Genomic DNA, 24036 nt, shown 5'->3' with positions numbered 1-24036 from the left:
AAAGCAGGAAAAAGCAAAAAGTCAAACTGGGTTACCGTGAGCCAAGGGCACCACTGGCAAGAGGAGACTGAGCTGGACCAAAAAGCTAAAAGCAACTCCAGGGTCAAAAAGCAAGGCCCTGAAGTCAGAAAAGCAAAGTTAAAGAACTTTGACAAAAATTAAGTAAAATTTTATCATAAAGTGGAAAGCAAAGGGAAAAAGGCAAAAGCAAAAGCTTGGTTAAGCTTTTAGCAAAAAGCAAAGCCCTCTTCAAGTATAAAAAGGTTTGAACTTCTCTTGTAGCATCATGAAGGAGTGTGTGAAGACCATCTTCATCGTTATCATCACCATCATCAAGCTTTTGAAAAGCGCCCTCTTTCTATGCAGCCTGTACATGTGCGCACTGCCTACCTCCGCTAGAACCTTCGCCTTCTCCGAGCGGGTTTTCAAGGCTGATCGCTTGCTAGGAAAGAACACATGTGCTGATCGTTGATATCTGAGGCTCCTGGGCTGAAAAGCATCCTTCTTACATGCTGTTTTTTGACTGAAGCACTGACGCACAGGGCTGGACAAAGCTGTAAACAGCCGCCTATGGCAGCATGCATGCCTACATAGGTTGGTCGCCTTTTTGTACAAGTTTCCAGACATCATCGTTGCTTCTATGGGCTGCCCAGGTGCTGAAAACAGGGAATACAGGGCTAGACAGCAGGTTTATAAGAAAAGCAACGAGGTTCATTGCGTGCTTTTATGGTGCTTTCCATTCCATAACTTATATAGCTGTTGCCCACTATTGGACAAGTGGATTCAGAGATGTTTTGGACCTGATCGTAAGCTCACTGCAAGTGTCGTCATTTCTGGGAGAGGAGCAAGAAGTAGTTCGTGAGGTACTCTGCGTGCGTCCCAATACCCAGAGATATCTCGTCTAGGGCCCGAACCAAGCGTCGAGCACGAGCTGGCTGAGGAAGATGCAGAGCATTGGGAAGCCGAGTAAAGGGAAGAACGTCCCATGTGGGTCAGGACTGGCTTCAGTGATGAACGGAGATGCAGTCCGACAGCAACAGCGACAACGACACGAGATGGAAATCCTGGTAAAGGAGGGGAGGTGGGCCGATTGGAGGGAGTGGGAGAGAGGGGAAGAACCAAATGAGGACTCTTGGAGGGGCCATTGGTGGGTTAAGCCGGCACAGTGGTGGAGGGCAGAGATGACGGAGACTCAAAGGTGAGGGTAGGTGGTGTGGCGGTGGGGTTGGTCGAGGGTGAGATGGAAGATGTAGTGGTGCCGGTGGGATGGAAAATGTAGTGTGGACTGTGGTGTTATCAAGGAAGTGGAGGTGGAGCAGGAATGTGGTGGAGAGGCGGAAAGGTTGGAGGGCGGCGCCAGCAGGCTGGAAAGCCAAGAAGCAAAGGTGGTGGAGGCCGTATCTGAAGCGGAGAATACACCAAAGGTGACTACAGGAGTCCCTGCAGCAGAACGGCGGGGCATACAGGAGGTGGGGGTGATGATGCAGCTGTGGTGGATGGAACTGAGGAAGATAGGGGTGCCAGAGTACCCGGGGCCAGTGTCAACCGGTAATGCCATCTGACAAAGGGATTGCATGATTCTTGAAACATGGTATCATACACAGGCTTGCCAATTGTTCAAGGTTCATGCGTCCTCAGGTCAAGTGCACCCCTCCTTCCTCTCTCTCTCTCTCTCTCTCTCTCTCCAACACACACACACACACACACACACTACCAAAAAACACAAGCGCGCCGAACAAAAAAACCTACGAAACATCCTTTGCTACACAAAACAAAAGCAAAGAATTGTTGAGAGCACCTGACGATAGTTAGGAGCGCCATCCACTTGAGGTCGAAGTCGTTTATTTTGACATCCGGGAAAATGATCGCTCTTCAGAATGGTTTTCTTTCCAAGGACTGATCCTCCTCTGCTGTTTATCACGTACTCTGGCTCCCTTGTTGTCCCAGACATCTCTCATAACACACGCGCCGTGGTTCTCTAAAATGTTTGCAGAGGCCCTATAAACAGAGCACACAAGAAAGGCAAGCAGGGCAAGGTGATATGAGCGGAGCAAGGGAAGCGTGATTGAAAATTTAAGCGACGCCGGGCGGCGGAAAAAGGAGGCGAGCAGATGAGGAAAGGAAGGAGAGGGAGAGCGGAGCAGCGGGGGTAAAGAGGGTAGACACGCGTTTGAATATGGTGTTCTTTTTCCCGATTTTCTTTTACCATAAAGAAAAAGGAGGGTGGTGATGCGTTCAGCGCTGGCGTTGGCGGAGGCGGAGGGGCTGGCGGAGGCGGAAGAAAAAAATACTCGTTTGACTGCAAGAGCAAGGGAGCATGATGCGTTGGTATTAGGGAATATTATCTTTTTTATCTTTCAAGAAAATTGCGCCTCTTCGTCTTTCTGCAAACTGTCGACTTGTGGGGCCTAGCGTAGCATAGCCTACTCACCAAACCACCCCGAGCCGCCGGCGCGCCGCCCATCCCCATCAGCTCGGGATTCCGAGCTAGGCATTCTTCTCGTGAGTCGCGCCCATTGTTGCTGACCTCATTGAGCAAAATCTCGCTACCACCATCTCGTCCGTCCATCTTCAGAGTAACCTTTCCGCAAAGTCCAAGAGGCATATCTCTCCAAAATGCTTTTTATTTGAAAAAAGAAAAATATATTGTAGGCATGGCTCCAAAATGCTTTTTATTTTATAAAAGAAAAGAGCTCTCTCTATTATATATATATATATATATAATATGTGAAGAGGTTAAGCCATGCCTCATGAAACACACTCGTGAAGTATATATCATGGTCCCACTCAAATATTTTTAGATCTCATTCTCAACTAACAAAGAAGTTTAAGCATATTTTCACAACGCAAGTCGAAAACAAAGATGGAGCCTCAGGAGGGCTTCACAAACGCCAAGGAGTGCTAATAATATGACGTACATTGATTTGTGTAAAAAGTGTGGTCATGCACTTTTTAGCTTCACACACATTGTATGGCGACCATTGCCAGGGCTCAGCATTGGCAATGAAGATTTAGCCAAATCTCATCCACCTGCCTGATCTGGACACTCTCACATGTAAAAGTTTTTGAATAATTGGACCCAGCATGGACTTGAACCGATAACCTCCACCATAGATATGTCCATCTAAGCCACTTGACCCACCATTCCTTATTGTCAAATGTGGCAATTTTTTTATAAATTAAACCAACTGGATGTGGATTTTGGGGCAAGGTGTCTACCAAAAGCCTCCCTTAGCTATCGTCTTCTACTACATTCTCAACACTTCCAAGGGATTGTGGAAATGTGGGAAATTAGCTTGAATTAGCATCTTTGAAGGTGTTACTTCCCTAATGATGGCCCTTGTCCTTCCCTTAACATGCATGACCCATAGCACTAATTCGTGTACCCTCAATCAATTGTTTCACTTATGCCTCTACTGTAGCCACCATCAAGTACCTAACCAAAATAGTGGGGTATTTGTGTGGGTCCTTTAGGTCTCCTACTTTATAGATAGGAACAACCATGCTGGGGTATTTGTGTGGGTCTTTTAGGTATCCTACTTCATGGATAAGAATAACTATGCTGGGGTATTTGTGTGGTTCCTTTAGGTCTACTACTTTACGGATAGGAATAACCATGCTGGTGGCCCACAATTTGGGAAAACCATGGGAAGTGCCTCATGAAATCCCTTCACTAAGACAAGTGGCATAGTTTCACAAATATGAGGAAAAAGCTTTGTTTGAAGCTCTCTCTCTCTCTCTCATATGTGTGTGTGCGTGTATGTGTACCTTTTCCAATTTTTCTTCTTCCTCTTCGTCTTCCTCTCTCTTTTATTGCATAAGAAGAAGAATAACAACAACAACAACAAGAGGAGAAAGATAAAGAAATAGTAACAATAGGGGTAGTTTGTTTGAAAGTCGTTTCTCAATAAGTAACAATAGGGGTAGTTTGTTTGAAAGTCATTTCTCAATAAGAAAATTTGACAAGGAGGAGAAGGAAAGTATTTAGAGTATGTATTGTAGGTAGCACTGATGAAAAAGGAGTGCACAAGAAGGGTTGGGATGACCTTAGGCTTGGTTTTTACAATCATGCAAACTCATAATTTTGTGTGTGTTGGTGGGGTCAACTCATCTCCACGGCCAGTCATGATTCATAAAGGTGATGGTGGACAACCCCACCTCCCTCCTATTGCATAAAATGAGCTCATAACATCTCAAAGTTGTTGGAGAAACTATCCACATCCAATTAGAATGCAAGGTAACAAGAGCAATTCTCTACAAGGGACCATGTTTTTGTTGACGAGAGAGAGAGAGAGAGAGAGAGAGAGAGAGAGAGAGAGAGTATAGAAGGCCAAAATGACCTATGGGACCATGTTTTTGTTGACGAGAGAGAGAGAGAGAGAGAGAGAGAGAGAGAGAGAGAGAGAGAGAGAGAGTATAGAAGGCCAAAATGACCTATGGGACCGAATAAATAATATAAAGGCCATGTTGGTCCTAAGCTAAATTTGTGATCTAGCAAAAACATAAATATTTAAGAAAAACACCCACTGTATCAACTTTACCAAGCATCAAGCCTAGTCAACTTCACTAAAAAACATTTGGGTTAGGTTTTTAATTTTGTTTTGATGAGAGAGAGAGAGAGAGAGAGAGAGAGAGAGAGAGAGAGAGGAGAAATTTATAGAGGAGATTGCACTTGTGCATGGTAATACCAGGATTGATGGTACATATGATGGGATGTAGTGAATGGTTCCCAACAAGTTTGAGTAGTGGCTTCACCTCTCCTTTCTCATTTAATGATCATGCTCATGGAAGGAGGTGTTGGCACATACTAAATGGAAGCCTTCAGATCAGCGGTTGCAGTTGAATTCTATGGCAAGTGAGGTGTTGGTTAGCCTTCACGACTTCTAGAGTGGCTTGACAAAATTTTTGAGCAGTCAAAATTCAATAGAATGGCTCGATTGAGACTAATGAGAATTCTGGATGCTTTGTTGCCCCATAGAGGTCACTTATTATCTTTTCAAAAAATCCATCAATATTTTCGAGTTTCGCGTGGATATGTACAATTATGGGAGAAGGTGAGAGCAGCACTTACACCTTTTGGTGATATTCCTCAATTGGAGGATCGGCAACCTTGGTTAGATTGGGCATTTAGAAAGCCTCAGGACATTGTCCAGAGTACAACAAATCAAGTGTTCCATATGAGGCGGAAGATAAGCGTTGGATCACTAAGAAGGCTAATAGGGTATGGAACATCAGGAAGAGTAGGGCCTGGTGGAAGGAAGTAATCTTACAGGGCTGGTGGTCTAAGATTACATACCAAGGGAAGGTGTTCCTATGGTGCTTTGCTAGTTGGGGATTTCCTTACTCGCGTATGGACTCCGTTGACAGATAAGCCCGTAAAGTTTAAAGACTGGATTTTTGGCAAGATTCTGAATGGGTCAGATAACCCAGAACATTCACTTTTCTTTCATTTTTTCAGGTGGACAGGTTTGTGGCATATCTGGCTAACTAGGAATGTCTTCATATTTGATGCAAAAGTGGGTATTACACCTCACATAGGTTGTATGAAAGGGCTACTATTGTGGCAGGTCTCTTCCTTGCAGTCAGCTCATTTGGTGGAGAATGGTACTCTGAGCTACACATGTGGTTCGAGTACTTAGTGAGGGAAAGCTGGTACATCACATGGCGGCCATTTGGCCATTTGTAAAGTAATTTTGGTAATATATCTTCTTTTACGAGAGAGGATCAATTTACACATTTTTTTTTAATCCCCTAAGCAAAAAAATAAGAATGGTTGTTTAGTCATGGATTTGAAGGTAAACTAATAAATACAATTTTTAATTATGCAAACAGACTTATACTAGCAAATACAAACTAGGTATGGTAAATTATGTTTAGAATTTCCAGATTTGGTATAGCAAAAATACATATATTTAAGAAAACATCCTACTGTAGCAAGTTTGCCACAAGCATTACGCCAAGTCAACTTCACTAAAAAGCATTTGGGTTTGGTTTTTAATTTTGTTTTTGTTTGAGAGAGAGAGAGAGAGAGAGAGAGAGAGAGAGAGAGAGAGAGAGAGAGCAACAAAAAGAGGATAAATTTACACATAATTTTTTTTTAAAGTCCCCTATGCAAAAAATAAGAACGATAGTTTAGTCTTACCTTTATAAAAGGCAAACCAATTGAATACAATATTCAATTAGTCTTACCTTTATAAAAGGCAAACCAATGAATACAATATTCAATTATGTAAAAACACTTATATAGCAAATATAAACTAGGTATGATAGATTGTGTTTAGAAATTCCAATTTTACATTTAATTAATAAATTAATATATTGGTCCTTTTAAACTAGGTATGGTAGATTGTGTTTTTACACTTATGTCAAAACACTTATAACAAATACAAACTAGGTATGGTAGATTGTATATTATACAAACTAGGTATGGTAGATTGTGTTTTTATGTAAAAACACTTACAGCAAATACAAACTAGGGATGGTAGACAGTGTTTGAAAATTCTAATTTTATATTTAATTAATAAAATTAATATACTGGTCCTTTTAAACAAGGATATCCCTATAAGCCATAGGGGTTTAGAAAATTTTATAAGCATGTGAAGGAGAACACCATTTCATATTACCAATGTAATGAGGAAAAGTAAATTTATATTTACAAACATATAAGATTCCTCTATTATCCACATGTAGGCTTCATATATTTACCCATACGATTCCTACACAAATACAAAGAAAACTCTTTTTTCTTTTTTTCCTTTTTTCTTTTTTTTTTGGGTTGGTTGGGCTCTTTGATTAAATTCATTCACCCTTCATGTACACATTGTTCTTGATTCTTCAAGGTATTGATTACTTACAACGTTAAAGCAGCAACTTAGAACCTTTGTTTGAGAGGTTGTTGGAAATATATATGCACAATGCTAATGCCAAAATACCCACACACACAAAAAGGACATTTGAGAAAGTTAAAAAGGACACTTGATAAATTTAAGACAATATGGAGAAGAATAGAGTGGCTCCTATAATACATAACTTAGATGAGATTGATCATATACAAATGCTAAAGCCTAGCTAGACACCTAGTTAGACAAAGTGTGGGTGAGATTTTCCATGCTCACAAAAATATAAAATTTAAGTGTGGGCCTTTACCTTCAAACATGTGTCATGTGTTGTAGTGGTCATGTCGCATTCATCGTATGTAGTAAATCACATGCTGAAGCCTAGCTAGACAAGAGTGTGGGTAAAATTTTGCATGCTCACTCTCACAAAATTACAAAGATAAAGAGTTGGCCCTTGCCTTCCAAGAATCCAATACGTGTCGTGTGTTGTAGTGGTCATTCATCATATGTTATTGTCATAAGCCATGCCTTGTTTGTTGTAAGTCATTTGTCATAGGTCATTCCATATTTGTTATTAGTCATTTGTCATTTGTCATTTGTCATAGGCCATGCCATATTTGTTATAAGTCATTTTTCATAGGCCCATAGGAATACCTTAATTGTGCAAATGATCCTTTAGTTATTTTCACATGCTTCTTGTCATGTTCATGTGATGTGTGTGTGTGTGTGTGTGAGAGAGAGAGAGAGAGAGAGAGGGAGAGAGAGAGGGATGAGTCTTTTAGCATTAAAGTGTTAAGCCAATGAATATAATATGTAATAATGTAAATATGAGCTATAGTGAGAAGTTTATATTATTTAGATGATGTCATAATTTGATATGTCATTGGTACAAATGTTCAACATGAAAATAAAATGAAAGAAATTGTGTAATGAATATCTTATCTTTTAAGAAAGAGGAATACAAATAAGCTACATATAAGACAATAACATTGATTGATACATAACACACGGGGATTGAAGGTCCATCTATTATATCGGGCTACTTAGAGAGCAAAATCAATCAAAAGGGAAGCATGCCATGTTGCTGTTTTGAGGGTACTGGAATAACATGACATCACTTTCTACTATAGGAGTGGGAAGATTCAAATGGTGTACCTCCCTTGGGAGGCAAGGGTGCTACTCCTCAGATAAATCCCAAGAGGCATGCTATATTGTTGAGGAGAAGAAAATGCATCTTTTGTGCGACAAGTAGGCCAAAAGTGAGGGTTAGTAACAAGCATGTTTCCACGCATTCCGAAAATATTGCTCACATTCAAATAATGATTAAAAACCATTGTGCAAATTTTTTTTTCTTTGGGAGGATTTTTGCTGATGCACCCTAATCATACCTTATCCTTTTTATTCGAATGATGATTAGAAACCATTGTGCATAGTTGTCGTCATAAAACAAGTAGCCTAGTGGTTTGTAGTGAGTTGGTAGCCACATAAGATGAAAGCATCAATGAGTGTGTGAATCAAACATGGTTGATCTCTCTTGATTGGACTAAAGATCTTGGTTTCCTTCGTGATTTGACAAGTACTACTGACATCAAACCTAAGAATCATTACACTGTTTCATCTCTTTTTATAGGTGCATGCAACCACTAATCATACTATTCATTCACGTACATTCCATTCGCTTTTAAAAAAGACGTTTAACACAATTTGAAAATAATAAACTTAATACCTAATACGTTGAAGCAATTTTGCAAGATGATACTGGGATTGTCACTTTGTATCCCCTTGTAGCTTTGAGAAGGTGGAATAATCCATCGGCTCACACAAGCTTGTAGGTCCATCACTTGTTTGGCAGCTTAAGCATCTCGCCCCACGATGTTCTTAAGGCGGTACAAGCAGCAAGGGGAAGAAACATAGTTATTTCGAAAGAAAAAAGAACACAAGCTCAAGTGTGTTCCAAGGATAGAAGCTAGGAACCTAGGGCAACATGTGAAACATGTAAACTAAATCCATAGGGTTTGTATAGGTTGGGCCAGCGGGCGCTTCACACGGAGGGTGAGGTTTGACGTAGGGGTTTGTACCACGTTACATGCAAAAGGGTTGAAAAGCCCTGCCAATGTGAGCCGTCTCTTGCGTCACTTTGGGCTTATGAAAGTGCCCGTGTGGTGGCGGCGGTTACGCTACCTACGGACAAGAACTTCGTGCTGCATTGCCGTGCTTGCCCGTCAGAAATTATCCATTAAAATATTGAATATCGTGTATATATTTTTCAAGTCTTATTTTGAAAAAAAAAAAGAGCAAATGTTTGAACTTTCCGCAGCCTTTCTATTGCACTTGTGCCAGAATATAATTGGTCTCCTTTCCACAACAATGGCAAACATAATCGCTCATCAAGCCACCGTGGCCTTGCTATTGCACTTGTGCCACAATAATTGGTCCACATACCATTAATACCTTTTCTTTCCCTTCTTGTTGTCCCTAGCCACAATTTTACATTTCCAAATTTTGCTATTGTCAATCAACCAAGAGGTAGTTCGCACACTCCCTGTGTAATATTTTACCGGTACCTTTTCTCTGCCTTCGCAAAAATTTAACATTTATAATTTTTTCTCTTGTCAAAGAAGCTTCAGGTGGTTGGCACGTGGTTGCCTACAAGGAGGACCCATTGGTAAGCAAACCAACAAAGAGGAGTGGAAATTTGAAAAGCATGTATGCATTAATATGTAAGTAGACCTTGTCTCAAAGAAGAAAGGGTGGTTCACAAGGCGAAAGGGTGTTCACAAGGGGAAAGGGTGGTGATGGTGATGGAACACCCCAATAATTGATGCGTGTAAACAAGTTGAAGTAGTTGGTGGCCAGGCAAGTACTTTGTTGGAGGCACAGAGGCAATTTTTTGTTGTTCATCTTAAACAAATTTAAGCTCTCAAAGCATGCTTTGGTTGGAGGTGCTTGGAGCTATCCTCTAAGGGAGATTTTCATGGATGGCATGCTATGTACAAGGAAGATTGCTTTACATTTTCCATGGCTTAGATCTCTCCTTCTCGATGGGTGTGCATTGGTTTGTCAATAACCTACATGTGAAATCACTATTTTAAGAATAGTTGTAAGCAATTAGGGATTTAGGCTTGGATTACATTTTCCATGGCTTGGATCTCTCCTTTTCGATGGGTGTGCATAGGTTTGTCAATAGCCTACATGTTAAGTCATTACAAAAGATTAAGGATTGGGGCTTGGATTAATATGAAGCAATTGGTGGCCAAAAGGGAAAGATTACCTCACCAACCTAGCTTTCTCATCTTTGTGTACTTCATATGCAAAAACAAGGACATGAATGAGGGGCAAGTGGGACTTGATGCACTTGCCAATTCCAAGTTGTCATATTTTGGAAAATTTCTTAGAAGATGTATGGGTGCTTCAATAAGTGATCTCGTAGTCCTACATGCGAATCAAACTTGGTAACATACAATTTTGCTTCTTATTTTTCGGGGGTAAGTCATTTGGAGCACCCACAACATGTCATTGCATCTCTGCAATAACATGAGAAATGTTGATAGCAAGAAAGACAGATCCAATAGTTTTCTTGGATTCAAGTTCTAGAAGCTCTATCATTAGGGTTTGAAACTATTCAACTTCTTCACCTCCACTAACTTTTGAAGGATGGGAGGAACCATTACCAACTATTGCAAATCCATGATCCATCCACCTCTGAGTGGCTTATCCAAAAAAATACCATTATAACTTCATCTTGTATGTCCATCACTTGTTGGCAATGTGTAATGGGCTTAAGCGGCTCGCCGCGCGATGTTCTCAAGTCGATACAAGGAGCAAGGGGAAATATCGTTATTTTGGGAAAAAAAGTCCCACAACTTACAAGCTCAAATGTTTAGTAGGATGAGGCAACTCGAAGGATAGAAGCTAGGAAACTAGGTGTAACTACATCCCATAGGGTTTGTAGAGTCGATGTGTAATAGGTTAGGCTAGGGGGGGCTTCACACGGAGGTTGAGTTTTTTCCCAATCGTATCAAAGCAACTGTATGACCAGTCTTTGTACGTACTACGTTGCGTGTATTTGTTGCAAAAAGGGCAAAACACGTGTCTTATAGCCCTGCCACTTTGGGCGTATGGTGACGGTGCGAAATACGGCCGTTACACGAACTTCGTGTTGCTTTGGCGTGCTTGCCGGTCGGGTGCTGGATGTATCAGAAATTATCCATCAAAATATTCAATTTCGTGTATATTTTTCAAGGCTTATATTGAAAAAAAAAGCACTTGTTCCACAATAATAGTGTATTTGGTCCTTTCCAACAACAATGGCAAACATAATAAATAATCGCTCATCAAGCCACCCTGGCCTTGCTATTGCACTTCACATACCCTTGCTAAAATTATATTACATGGTCCTGTGTAATATTTTACTGGTGCCTTTTCTCTACCTTCGGTTGTGCCTAGTGAAAATTTTACATTTACAATTTTTTCTCTTGTCAAGGAAGCATAAGGTGGTTGGCACACATGGTTGTCTACAAGGAGGACCCATTGGTGAGCAACAATCAAAGAGGGGGTGGAAAAGCAATATGCAACCAACAAAGAGGGTGTGGAAAAGCATGTATGCATTAATATCCATATGTGTATGCATATTAATGTATACAAAGAGGGGGTGGAAAAGCATGTATGCATTAATACGCAACCAACAAAGAGGAGGTGGAAAAGCATGTATGCATTAATTTGTGTTGTCTCAAAGGAGGATCTTAAACAAATTTTTTGTTGTTCATCTTAGACAAATTTAAGCTCTCAAAACCATGCTTTGGTTGGAGGTGCTTGGAGCTATACTCTAAGGGAGATTTCATGGATGGCAGGCTATGGGACAAGGAAGATTGTTTTACATTTTCCATGGCTTGGATCTCTCCTTCTTGATGGGTGTGCATAGGTTTGTCACTAGCTTGCATGTTAAATGACTATTTTAAGAATAGCTGCAAGCAAGTAGGGATTGGGGGTTGGATCACATTTTCCATAGCTTTGATCTCCCCTTCTTGATTTCTTGATGGGTGTGCATAGGTTTGCCTACATGTTAAATCACTATATTAAGAATAGTTGCAAGTGATTAAGGATTAGGGCTTGAATTAAGTTGGTAACCTAAAGGGAAAGATTACCTAACCAACCTAGTTTTTCATCCTTGTGTACTTCATATGCAAAAACAAGGACATGGATAAGAGGCAAGTGGGACACGATGCAATTGCCAATTCCAAAAAGATATATGGGTTAGGGCTTGAATTAAGTTGGTAACCTAAAGGGAAAGGTTACCTAACCAACTTGGCTTTTTCATCCTTGTGTATCATTAGGGTTTGAAAACTACTCAACTTCTTTGTCTCCACTAACTTGTGAAGGATGGGAGGAACCATTACCAATTTATTGCAAATCCATTGATCCATCCACCCATGAGTGGCTTGTCCAAAATGTAAGTTAGCATGATCATTGGTTATTGACTCAAAAGGGAAGGCCGATTCTTGGATATTGTAATCATTTTGGAGAGAAATTGTGCCAATTCTTGTCCAAATGTAAGCTAGCATTGACCATTGAGATCATTGGTTATTGACTCAAAAGGGAAGGCCCATTCTTGGACATTGTAATCATTTTGGAGAGAAATTGTGCCAACTCTCCACCTGTTTTAACATTTTTGTACATGGATCAAAAACATTTGGAAGTGTGATCTTGGTAGAAGTTCATGTTGTAATTTTGGTAGACAATTTCTTTTTTAACATTTTTAAATCTTGATATTTATTTATTTCAATACCAATTTTTTTGAATGATGACATTTCCACCTCATGACATGGAGATACTTGTTTGGATCCAAAAATAGAAAGATGACATTGAGAGATCACTTCAAAGTGCCTAGTTAGACCTTGGTCATGTGTTAATCTAGGTCATGATCTCCTTGAAATCCTTGCAAAAATTATATCATAAGACCCATATGATGAAGTATGTTAACACGAACTATCTCCAACAACCACTAAGTTTAATAATTGTAAAGTTGAATAGATAAGAGTCATACCTCAAAGTTGAATAGATAAGAGTCATACCTCAAATCACTATAACAACTTTTCTCCTCTTTAAAAGTTGTGGTATATGACTTTGGTAATTGCCTTCAAAGATTCAATAAAGAAATGTGCTTCAATAATCCAACAACTAGCATTATACATGACTCGCTTCTTGCTAAGGAGTTAGTAAACATTTAGCATAAATTTTCTTGGTAGGTGTGTTGGGTTGCTTGAGTGTTGCCTATTCAACGACCTATTCTTAAGAGCTTGTGTGAAACATGTCTCCTTGTGGGCTTCTTGTGCTTGCCATTGTTGGATATATAGTGCTAGGTAGGGTAGCTAACCTTTGGATGCTATGCACCATTTTTAGAGTTACATGCAAACTATGTGCAGGTTAAAATTATGGAGGTGTTGTCTATTATGTGCAAGCTAAAATTGTGGAGGTGTTGCCTATTAGGTGTAGAAAAACATGCACCTTAGACCTTACCTTAGGTACAAACCTTCCTAAAGTTCCACAAGGGAGAACCCGTGATGATAATCTCGCTATGATACTAATTGAAATGGGTGCCTACCTTTCTGTATGGGTCTATAAAAGTTCTCACACAAATGCATTTAAAAGTTCAATGGAAGGGGTTTCTAGCAAGCTTGCCACCCACCAACCAAAGCCCCACTTAGCCAAACCTACACCAGCCATGCACATTACACAAATAGGGATGTCCCATACTACCATGAGAGAGAAAGATGTTCTTGTTTGTGTGGTTTTGGATGCCTAATTGCTACTTGTGCAACATGGCTACTCCAAAATATGAGGGCTAGGATCCTTTATCTTTATACCTCCATGTGGCCTTATTTAAAAGCTTTTTCAAGCCTTGGGAATTAAGACTTATTGACCTTTTAGTTTGTTGGTTCAATTCAGTCCAAGATTACACATCCTCCTCTAGGCATTGACTAAAAAGTGCTCTCCCTCTAATTGTTTAATCTTTTTAATCTCCTCCTTAACCAACTCTGCATGTAACGGTGCATGGGATAAAGATGTTGCTTTAGTGGTTGTGACCCTTATGGGGTAAGAATCATATGTTTCATTATATCTAGTGGGCCTCCCTTTCTATCGGTAGAGGTAATGCACTTCCTAAGCACTCTTGGAATTCCCAAAGTAGGTAAAGCACTCTTGGAATTCCTAAAGTAGATAAAGCACCAGTTGTTTTCCATTTAGCATCCTTATATATAGATAGTCAAAGTCATAGACATATCAAGGTGAACCACTTTGTATAGTGACCTCATTCATCACCTTTTCTAACATGTTTTGATATGTGCTTCGTACCACTTCTTATGGATGAGCTATCCCTTCCTTAAAAGTTGTAGCCTTAGCTATCTCTCTTGAGGCAAATATTTAATTATCTTGTGATAATGTAAGTGTGTTGAGAGGCATGGATATTATCTTGCCTTTTTTGACACTTCAAAGATCTAGGCTCATGGTATAAGTACCTTTTGTTGTATCAAGATCTGCTTGATCCTTTATGGAAAAGCTTAGTATAAATGATCAACTCCATATATATCACAAAGGTGTGATGACAGTTTTAATTACTAGCTTTTGGGGACACTCTGCCACCCTATGTGGACCTTGGCAATGTAGTGGTCCCCTTTTAGTCATGTTGCTTATATCTCATCACCTTTCCATTGGTTTACATCACCATTTTTGTACAGAAAATCAGTTTGCAATATGTAATAGAGTAATATTTTGCTCCGCATATCAAGAATCTCTAAATAATCTAATTATGTCGAGTTTCTTGCCTCTTGCACCTCCTCCCATTAGGAAAAATTTGAACTCACAAACTGACCCTTTAAGGGCTTTCTCTCTCTTCCATGAATCAAGGAAAAGTGCAAAAATAATGTTATAATTTTGCTCCTCTCTCTTCTCTTTTTGAATCTTTTACATCTCAAAATATTAGTTTTATAATAGATTCACTTATTATTTTATTGACTATCCAAGAACTGTACGAGACCTGCTCAGAACTCGAATATTTCAAAAACTATTTTTTTATTTGAGCTGGTTTCAAAAACTATTTTTTATTTGAGCTGGTTTCAAAAATCTCAAAAGATATGACATTCTTAAATGCCCAGATTCATTTATGAGACTGAAGAAATAATCATTTCGTGATTCTAGAAGGATTTTATCTTAAAAATGAAATATCTTGATTTGTACTTTGTATTTCATAATTTCTTTTTACAAGTACGTAGATCCGTGCTTTATCTACATTATTCTGGTGCATTTTTATGTTTTTTTATAGAGATTTGAAGAGAATAGACATTTTTTAAGATTTTAAGAATGTGTTTAGATTTATTATTTTAGAGAATAGTGCATTACGAATTTTCTCTTCTTCTTCTCTTTAGGTCATTTCTTCTTTTCATAGCTCATTGCTTCTTCTACTTTCAAATTTGCCAAACGGTTTGTATTTCCCTCCATCTCCAAACAGTTTGTATTTTCCTCCATCTCCAAACAGTTTGTATTTCCCTCCTGTTCTATTGCACATGTTTACTCTACAAAGCTAGAGAATGAAGAGTGATTTGATTTTTTGGTGCCATTTTCTTGGAGCCAACAAACCATTTCCCTTTTCATTAATCTTGCTATCACAGAGAGACATAGAGAAGAGACAACATAGAGCCAACATAGAGATGCAACAGAGAGACAACACAAAGAAGCAATAGAGAACAAAGAGACAACACAAAGAAGCAACAAAGAACAAAGAGATAACACAGAGAAGCAACAGAGAACAAAAATGGAGGTTAGAAATGTTTTGATGTTGGTTATGTTCAATTGAGTTCTATAAGTTATGTTTTCCTGTTGGTTATGTACATTACTATTCGTAAATAATAAAGTTAATAGTAAGATATATTTTACTATTGGTTAATAATAATAATATATGCATTACTGTTGGTTAATGATAATAGTATGTGTTAAAGTTGGTGTTAAGTTACACATATGTGTTAATAATCATGAAATTTTGTGTGAGTTTTCTTGTTAGGCATTGATTGTATACACTCAATGGACATAGTGATGTATCTAAGTGTTTCTAGTTTTTGATGTTTTAGAAAGTAAGAAGCTCTAAGAAGAGAAGTATACACTTCCAGCTAGATGAAGAGTATGCCCCATTGTACAAGAGAATTGAGGTTTCAATGAATCCATCGGTGATGCAATTACATAGAATAGCAGGGAAAAAACATATAGATCTTTGGGTTGATGGGTCTATATATCCACCTTGATCTTATTACACAACAATCTCCCTAATTCTCAGGACTAACATCATTTGTCAAGTATGTTTGTGAGGGTAATGCAGGGTTACAGGGTTATACTTGGAGACTTGTAACCCAAGCCCATGTTTCTGCACAACAGATCATGAAACTTAATAGATCGTTGTTGGCAAAACAAGAAGAGAACAATGTTTTGCAAGATGCTATACATGACATGGTAATGAAAAATGCCAATTTGATTAACCATGTTAATGATTTACAGGCTAGCAATAAGAAGATGAAGACAATGCTAGAGAAGACTGTCACTTATGGGCCCACAACGACACGGGGGGTACGTGAACGCCAAAGGTCATATAAACCTATGCACATGTTGGCAAAGACAGGTGGACAATACAAGCGAAGGATCTATGCACAACATGATAACATGCAAAAGACATTTAGCAATCTAGAAAATGAAGTGAATTAAGGAATTGAAAAGGTACTCACTAAAGATATGGTGAAGTGCGCGCTTCAATGCCCAAAGTTTAAGTTAGTTTGGTGATGAAGTTATCATACAATGCTTACAAGAGGTAAGTGATTCCTTCACATCAAATGATATGCAGGGAATATGTGATAAGGTAGGAATAAGTTCTTAGTCTTATGGCATGATATATACAAACATTTAGATACAAGGTTTAAAAAAGTGTCGCAAAAGAAAAGGGTATTGCCTCTTCCTAAACCATTTCATGTGGTGCAAGCACGGCAATCATTAAACAGTAAGGTGGAACAATTAATTTATGAGCCAATGCACTTATGTCATAGACATGTATGCAAGTATGGGTCAAAGGAAGTTCCGTTTGTCTTGCACACAAATAACAATTTTGTATTAGATGTATGCACGTTACAATCTCTAATGGTAAAATTTTACAATATATCTGTTACAGAATGTGGAGGCATGCTAAAATTTGTTTTGAAGCTTGATGAACGTGAGGTTATCAAAGGTCAGAAGTTAGAACGTGTTAGTCTAACTCTCATGAATAGAGCATTGGATCCTAATATCTTGCCTAGTCATCCTGATTACTTCAGTGTACAATCTGAGAATGAAATTTGGTGGCTTGCTGCATTTGAAGTACCAAAGGAAGATCATGAGATTTTGAAGATTTTCTTTAACTTGACAGAGATACCTAATACAGTGCAACATCAAAATCACGGGTGAAAGTTTGGACATGGAAGATTATGGTGAGTATCAAGTGGAATGGCACCTTGCTGGAGATCTCAAAACTTTGAAGTGCATGTTTGGTGTGTCAAATGCAGCAAATGCAGAGTTTCCTTGTATATATTATATGCGTTCTAGAAAGAAAGGTAAGAATGGGAAGAAACAAGTAGAGAAGGGTGTCCTACACATGATCAATTTGTTTGCTGTGGGGGCCAAATGGTACGAGTAGATCCTATTCTTGACATCCCCTTGACAAGAGTACACTTTTGCACTTTGCATGCACTAGTGAGGACCATAGACAAATTGGTTTATGAATATGTGTGTTTTGCTTATAAAATGCAACCAGCTTCTGATGCCCAAGAAACATGTAAAGGTGGAAGAAGTATTATCTGCTGGGATGGGTTTAATCGAGGCTATGTAGAAATAAAGAAGCATGAAAAAAAGTCCGGAGCAAGCGGCAATGTACCATGCAAGCCTTGCTTTGGCGGCTCAAAAGCAAGGAAATTCCTCTCTGCACCATGAAATGAAAATGGAGAACTACTAGTACAACAACTAGAGAAATATGAAGCATGGAAAAAGTTACATGTGGCCGTTCTTGATCGAAGCAATGGAGGAAAGACTAGAGTAGCAAAAGCAAATGTGTGGATTGCTCTTGATGACAAATTGGCAATGCTTTTCTAGAAGATGACATTTGGACTAGATGATTCCAAGGAGTTTAAGGAGGTGATTAGTATATTCTATGCATCAGTTTTTGAAGCCTTGACTTCAAATAGTATAACACATTACATGGTAAGTGTGACATTACAATTAATTTATATGGTTCTAGAGACTAACTATGATTACATTATTAATTGATGTAGCATATATTGCATGCTCATGGTCCTTACTTTGAATGAAGGAAGTTTAGCGATATGGTCTACACAGGGCATGGAGCGATCTCATTGGCAAGCACGATGTGCTTTCCAAAAGACAACTGCTCATGGAGGTGGAATCTATGATGTCAATCTAATGAAACAATTACTTCTATGGTGGTATAGAAAGATAGCAATAAGGTTAGAGGAGAAGAAATCTATGTCAAATGGATCACAGGCAATACATAGAGTCATATGTGAGGTTAGAAAGGTACGATTCGAGAATTCATCAGGGTAGAGAGAAACATGCTGAATGGTTGAGAACTCAGGAAAGAGAGGGAAGCAAGTGGAAAACCCGAGAGTCAAGTGTTTCAAATGAGCAAATGTAAGTTAAAACTCTGTAATTTTTTGTTGATGTGCAAGTATTACTCTATTAAACCAAAATGGCTTTCACATAGAGCTTGTAATCCAATGTGATATATCACTCATAATCTCACTAACTATAACCATAATATTAAATGATTTTTTGTGTGAGAGTATATACATACTTGTGTGTGAGCAGTTGTGTTATTTTTAAAGTTGACTAAAGTATTACTTATAAGTGCTTATAAGTGGTGATACATTTACATTTTATAGTCTTCTACCTTTCAAGCCATGGCACGCACCAAGCAAAGTGCTAAGAGGAACCCTACTCGCCCAACATAGCCCCAGGTCAATATACCAACGGAGACTGATAGTGAGCGCACTCAATCTGACAATCCAGGAGGCACTACTATAGGTACAACGCATCCACATCTGCCACGTCACAAGAAGCGTAGATGGAGACCAGGCACTGCTGCTCTTCGAGAAATAAGGAAGTATCAAAAAAGCACAAACTTAATCATATCGAGGGTGCCATTTACAAGACTGGTGAGAGAGATATTTACAAGACTGGTGAGAGAGATATTGCAAGATCTCCAGTGAATGTCTCGTAAGACTTAGTTCTATAGCCAACAATGTGCAGTGATGGTCAGCCCAAGCGTTGCTAGCTCTTCAAGAAGCAGCTGAGGCATATTCGGTGGACCTCATGCATGATTGGTCAGTTGTTGGCAGCTATTCATGCGAAGTGCATCACTCTTATGGACAAGGATTTCAGACTTGTACGAAGGATTCGTAATAATGGTGATGCCTTCAGTTTGAATATGGATAATATGATTTGAGTAAATCATATGATGCGTTGTAAACCTGTGTTTCAATGTACTTGTAATCTATGAGAAGTGTTTTTAATACAAGTGCAATTTGATGTTTCTTTCTCAATATCTTAGGTGTTATTATCTTTTTCTCAATATCTTGGGTGTTATTATCTTTTTCTCTCGTATATTTTTTCAAGTTTATCGAAAGCATTATTTTTTTGTTCACAGGCCTCATATGGATTTAGGATTTTTCACACAACATGTATGCATGAAAGACTATAAGTGTATAAAATTTCAATGAATTTAGAAGTTTTGAAAATTTTGTCTTTACTAAAAAATATAAAAAAATTACTCTAAAAATTAGATTACTTTAAACATGGAACGAAGTTCTAAAAACCCTAGGGAATTAGTGAGATGTTGCATCAGAGGGACTCTTATAAATAAGAAAATTACTAAATATAATAAAAATTACTACAAAATTTAAGAGTTATTTATTTTCATTCTATAAAAATATAAATATAAGTTATATTTTTAGTTTTTGAAGTTATAAATATAAGTTTATTAGAGTCTTTCGTTTTCATTCTATTCTTATTTTATCTTCTTCAAGAACATGGCTCGCACAAAGCAAACTGCCAAGAGGGTTGATCTCGTGAAGGTCAGGCCCCCACCATTACCCACACATTGCAAACGTCGGTCTGGAGACCCGACACTGTCGGTCTTTGGGAAATCAGAAAGTATCGGAAGAGGGCAGACCTTCTGATCCTGAGGAGGCCTTTTCATCGCCTCGTTAGGGAGATTATGGATGATTTGAACGCGAGCCGGATATCTCGATGGCATTGTCGGGTCGACAATAGTGAGGCTCCCACACGATGGACATCAGTAGCTTTGGAAGCTCTTCAAGAGGCTGTTGAAGCTTTTTTGGTGGACATATATGGTGACACAGTGTATGCAGCAGTCCATGCCAAGAGAGTCACCATCACTGAGAAAGATAGGCGGCTAGTTCTACGCATGCGAAAGTGGAGGGAAGATTATGGTGATGATGATTATGGTGACACAGTGTATGCAGCAGTCCATGCCAAGAGAGTCACCATCACTGAGAAAGATAGGCGGCTAGTTCTACGCATGCGAAAGTGGAGGGAAGATTATGATGATGAGCCACAATTTAGGGTTTAGGATAATCTCATGTATATTTCACAATGTAATCTCATGTGATCATAATGTAGATGCTTTACTTAATGATTTTTTTTAAAAAAAAAATCCTTGCCAAGTGTCTACTTGTATTGTGATTTTAATTTCAAATTAATGATCAAATATTATTTGTTGATTTCAATTTCAAATTAATGAAATGATCGCACAAATGCAACAAAACTTCCAAAATATATTTTTATTAATATAGAAACGGTTACATCATGACATAAAAGCAAGTACAAAAACCCTAAACTCTGTGCCTCTTAGAACTAGGCTCAACAGAGTCAGTATAGGAGGTTTAAGCGAAGGAATTACAACAAAAATTCCTTCAAGCTCGAGCTTGGATAGCATGAAGATCAATCTTCCTAGTGACAAGGCCTAGGCCAACTAGTGAATGAATCTTCCCTCCACGCTGAGCTTCGAACAAGTATGTAGCGCTTCACAAGCACCACCTTCTCTAAGCTTGATTTCACAGGCATGGACTTGAATGCAGCACCCTTTGTTAAAGCCTTGATCTTCATGAATGAGAGACTTGTCCATCAGGGGAGCATACTTTGTGAAAGACAATAATGTCTTGGAAGATTTTGCCAATGTACTACTTCAAAGCTGCATCCTGGACTCTTCCTCCGCCACCCCTTGTTCCAGCTCTAGATGCAAACTTATCGACATAGATAATTTCTTGAAGAAAATATTTGCATGCAAAAATAAAATATAAAAAAATATTCCAAAATACAATTGCATGAAAAAAATTATTTTCAAATGAGATGAAATTGTCTGTGCGGGGCCTCAGGGGCCTGGGGACCCCACACATGTAATTTGGGGGGGATGCATCAGGGCCCTCCAGGCATGCTAGCCGAAGGCTGGCAAGGATGGCCCTGAATCTGCACTCAAGGGCCTGGGTACCCCACACATGCAATCTGGGATGCATCAGGGCCCTCCAGGCATGCCAGCCGAAGGCTGGCGAGTTCGGTTGTGGCAAGGATGGTCCTAAATCTGCAGATTAAGGGCCATCCTCTCGTCAGCCTTCGACTGGCATGCTTGGAGGGCCCTGATGCATCCCAGATTGCATGTGTGGGGTCCCCAGGTCCCTGAGGGGGCCATCCTCGCCAGCCTTTGGCATGCATCCCAGATTACATGTGTGGGGTCCCAGGCCCCTGAGGCCCTGCACTAAAATTTTTAGGAATTTTTTTTTAAAAAAATTACGTACCTTCTCAGCCTCATCATTCTATTTCCATTTTCGATGCATCTAGGTCTGCCCCAGGGATCGCTCTATCACCATGTACAGGGTCTGAGAGGTCAATGCGTGGTCAAGGTCCAAAGAGCTCCTCCTGGAGCCTCTCAAATTCTGCATCTGAGATATCATACTCTGGAGTAGTTTCTGTAGCACTTCTTTGGACGTGGATGATTGTAGAGACATCATCCATGCTCGTGCCATCATATCAGCCAATCTCAGTTACTTGTGGAGGGACATCCATAGTGTCAAAGTCAATGAGGTCTTCATCAACATCCCGGACAAGGTAGCAGTAGAGCTCTTTCTCCCTCAAATCCAAGACCTCAAGGACATCCTGCATGAGCAAGAACTCAACACCATCTACAGTGATGGCACTTAATGATGTAAGTTTTGCATTCTCAGTAGGATGGGCTACCTCTTGGTGGATAGTCGACAAGTCCAAAGACAAGCTATGTGCCTCCTCTTCTCGCTTATCCAGGATTGTTTCCTCTAGCTCCTTCTCTTCATAGGTGAGAAGAGGCACCACTGGCTCCTCATCATTCTCCTCTTCAAAATCAGAGCATAATATATAAATAGCAAAGGCACCACTGGCTCCTCATCATTCTCCTCTTCAAAATCAGAGCATAATATATAAATAGCAAAGGCAATATCCCGTTCGATGAGATCGATTGGGTTTGCGTCCTCAAAAGTGAGGGGCACAGAAGTAAATCGGAAGGGGGGGGACATGTGCAAGTGCTCTTTACACAACCTTTCTATGGTTGTCACCACTCTTCATGGAGAAGAGAAACTCTAGGGGTATCCACCGAGCAGTGGAGTTAGGGATAAAAAATGTGATATCATCACATCCCACATGCAAAGAAATGCAAGTAGTGAGCTATCGGGCTCTAGAGTCCTAAATATATTCTCTAGCTCAACACTCTGACAAAACCTAGGGTAAATCTGGTCCCACATCTAACCGATGGGTTTTGCGTAAAGAGAGCAACAAGCAAGGTGGATAGAAAGTGAGAGATAGAGAATGCAATAGAAGTGAATGAAAATAACCCCTACTTATACTTATAAATATAAGTTTATATATTATTTCATTAAAACTTTAATAAAGTAATATATATTTTATTAAAATTTTAATGGAGTAATATTTATTTCATTAAAACTCATGAGGAGGTGATGGCACTCAATGAAGCTAGTGGTGGGTCATGACTTTAGGTTTCGTAAGATTGGATGGATGCAATTTATACTTATGTTTATTATTGTACTTAAAATATCTATAAACTTATATTTATTTTAATACCTTATGTTTATACTTTAGTAAATAAAGGACACTTCAATAAAATATAATAAATAATAAATCATACTTCTATTTCTTGTTACATATTATTATTTACAAAGTTACTTATATTATTATTTGCACTTAGATATATACTTAAAGTTATATTTATTTTTATACTTATATCCATAGACTTAAAATTAATGACATTTCATTAAAATATAAGAAATCATAAATCATATTTATATTTTTAGAATAATTAATTATATTATTGTTTACACTTAAATATATATTTATACTTATATTTACAATTGTGCTTACTTATACTTATCTTTATTTTCTTACATATTAATGGGTTTGAAACACAGTAGACTTAAAAAAACCACTACAATTTATGAAAATGAAATAAAATTAAATTTATAACACTTTTAGAGAAACAGTTTTTAGTATTCACTTGAAAGAATAAGAATTACATGGACTCTACAATTTCAAGGATGTGTGGAGCAACACACTGCTTGCATGTTTTGCAATGTTCACTTCGACTCCCAACCTTCCTACCATCCAACTTAAAATAAAAATTACAAGGGGGATCATTGGACATGAGTTGGATTTCCTGCCTCAAAAAACTAAGGGGCCAATGACTTTCTACATTAACTCTTAAAGGGTCATGACCCTCCCAAAGAATATTCACATCAATGAGTGCTGAATGCGTGCCATCTTGCATGTCTTGGTCCAAGCTGAGCCACTCCCCTTGTAGAAGTCGCCACCTCCTATACTTGAAGCGAATGTACAAAGTTTGTCTTGCAAAATGTACAAAGTTTGTCTTGCAAAATGAAGTACCAACCATAAAAAACAAATAATCAACATTAAAACATAAAATCAACAATCAGCATTCAACAATCAACTATCAACAATCAGTGTCTTGTAATGAAGTACTTATGAATAAAAACCATCAATAATCAACATACACAGTAATTCTGTGTAATCTTACCTAAAGGTAACATTTGACATAGTAATTCTG

The 24036-nt window shown here is 38.7% G+C and overlaps 1 protein-coding gene across 1 annotated transcript in view; it reads right to left on the bottom strand.

Annotated features, from left to right (window-relative positions):
- LOC147627770 (metal ion-binding protein) overlaps positions 1-2650 on the bottom strand; it is a 130553-nt gene extending 127903 nt beyond the window's left edge. The window contains exon 1 of the mRNA XM_086814735.1: positions 1799-2650. Coding sequence (XP_086670861.1) covers positions 1799-1951 — 153 coding nt within the window. The 5' untranslated portion in view covers positions 1952-2650. The remainder of the gene's footprint in view (positions 1-1798) is intronic.
- Positions 2651-24036: the final 21386 nt, after the last annotated feature.

Source organism: Cibotium barometz, chromosome 20 (assembly GCF_041138505.1).
Source record: "Cibotium barometz isolate CiBa-2024 chromosome 20, ASM4113850v1, whole genome shotgun sequence".
In the NCBI taxonomy this organism is placed as follows: domain Eukaryota; kingdom Viridiplantae; phylum Streptophyta; class Polypodiopsida; order Cyatheales; family Cibotiaceae; genus Cibotium; species Cibotium barometz.
The sequence above is the reverse complement of the archived record's forward strand: the minus strand, read 5'-3'. Positions and strand labels throughout refer to the sequence as shown.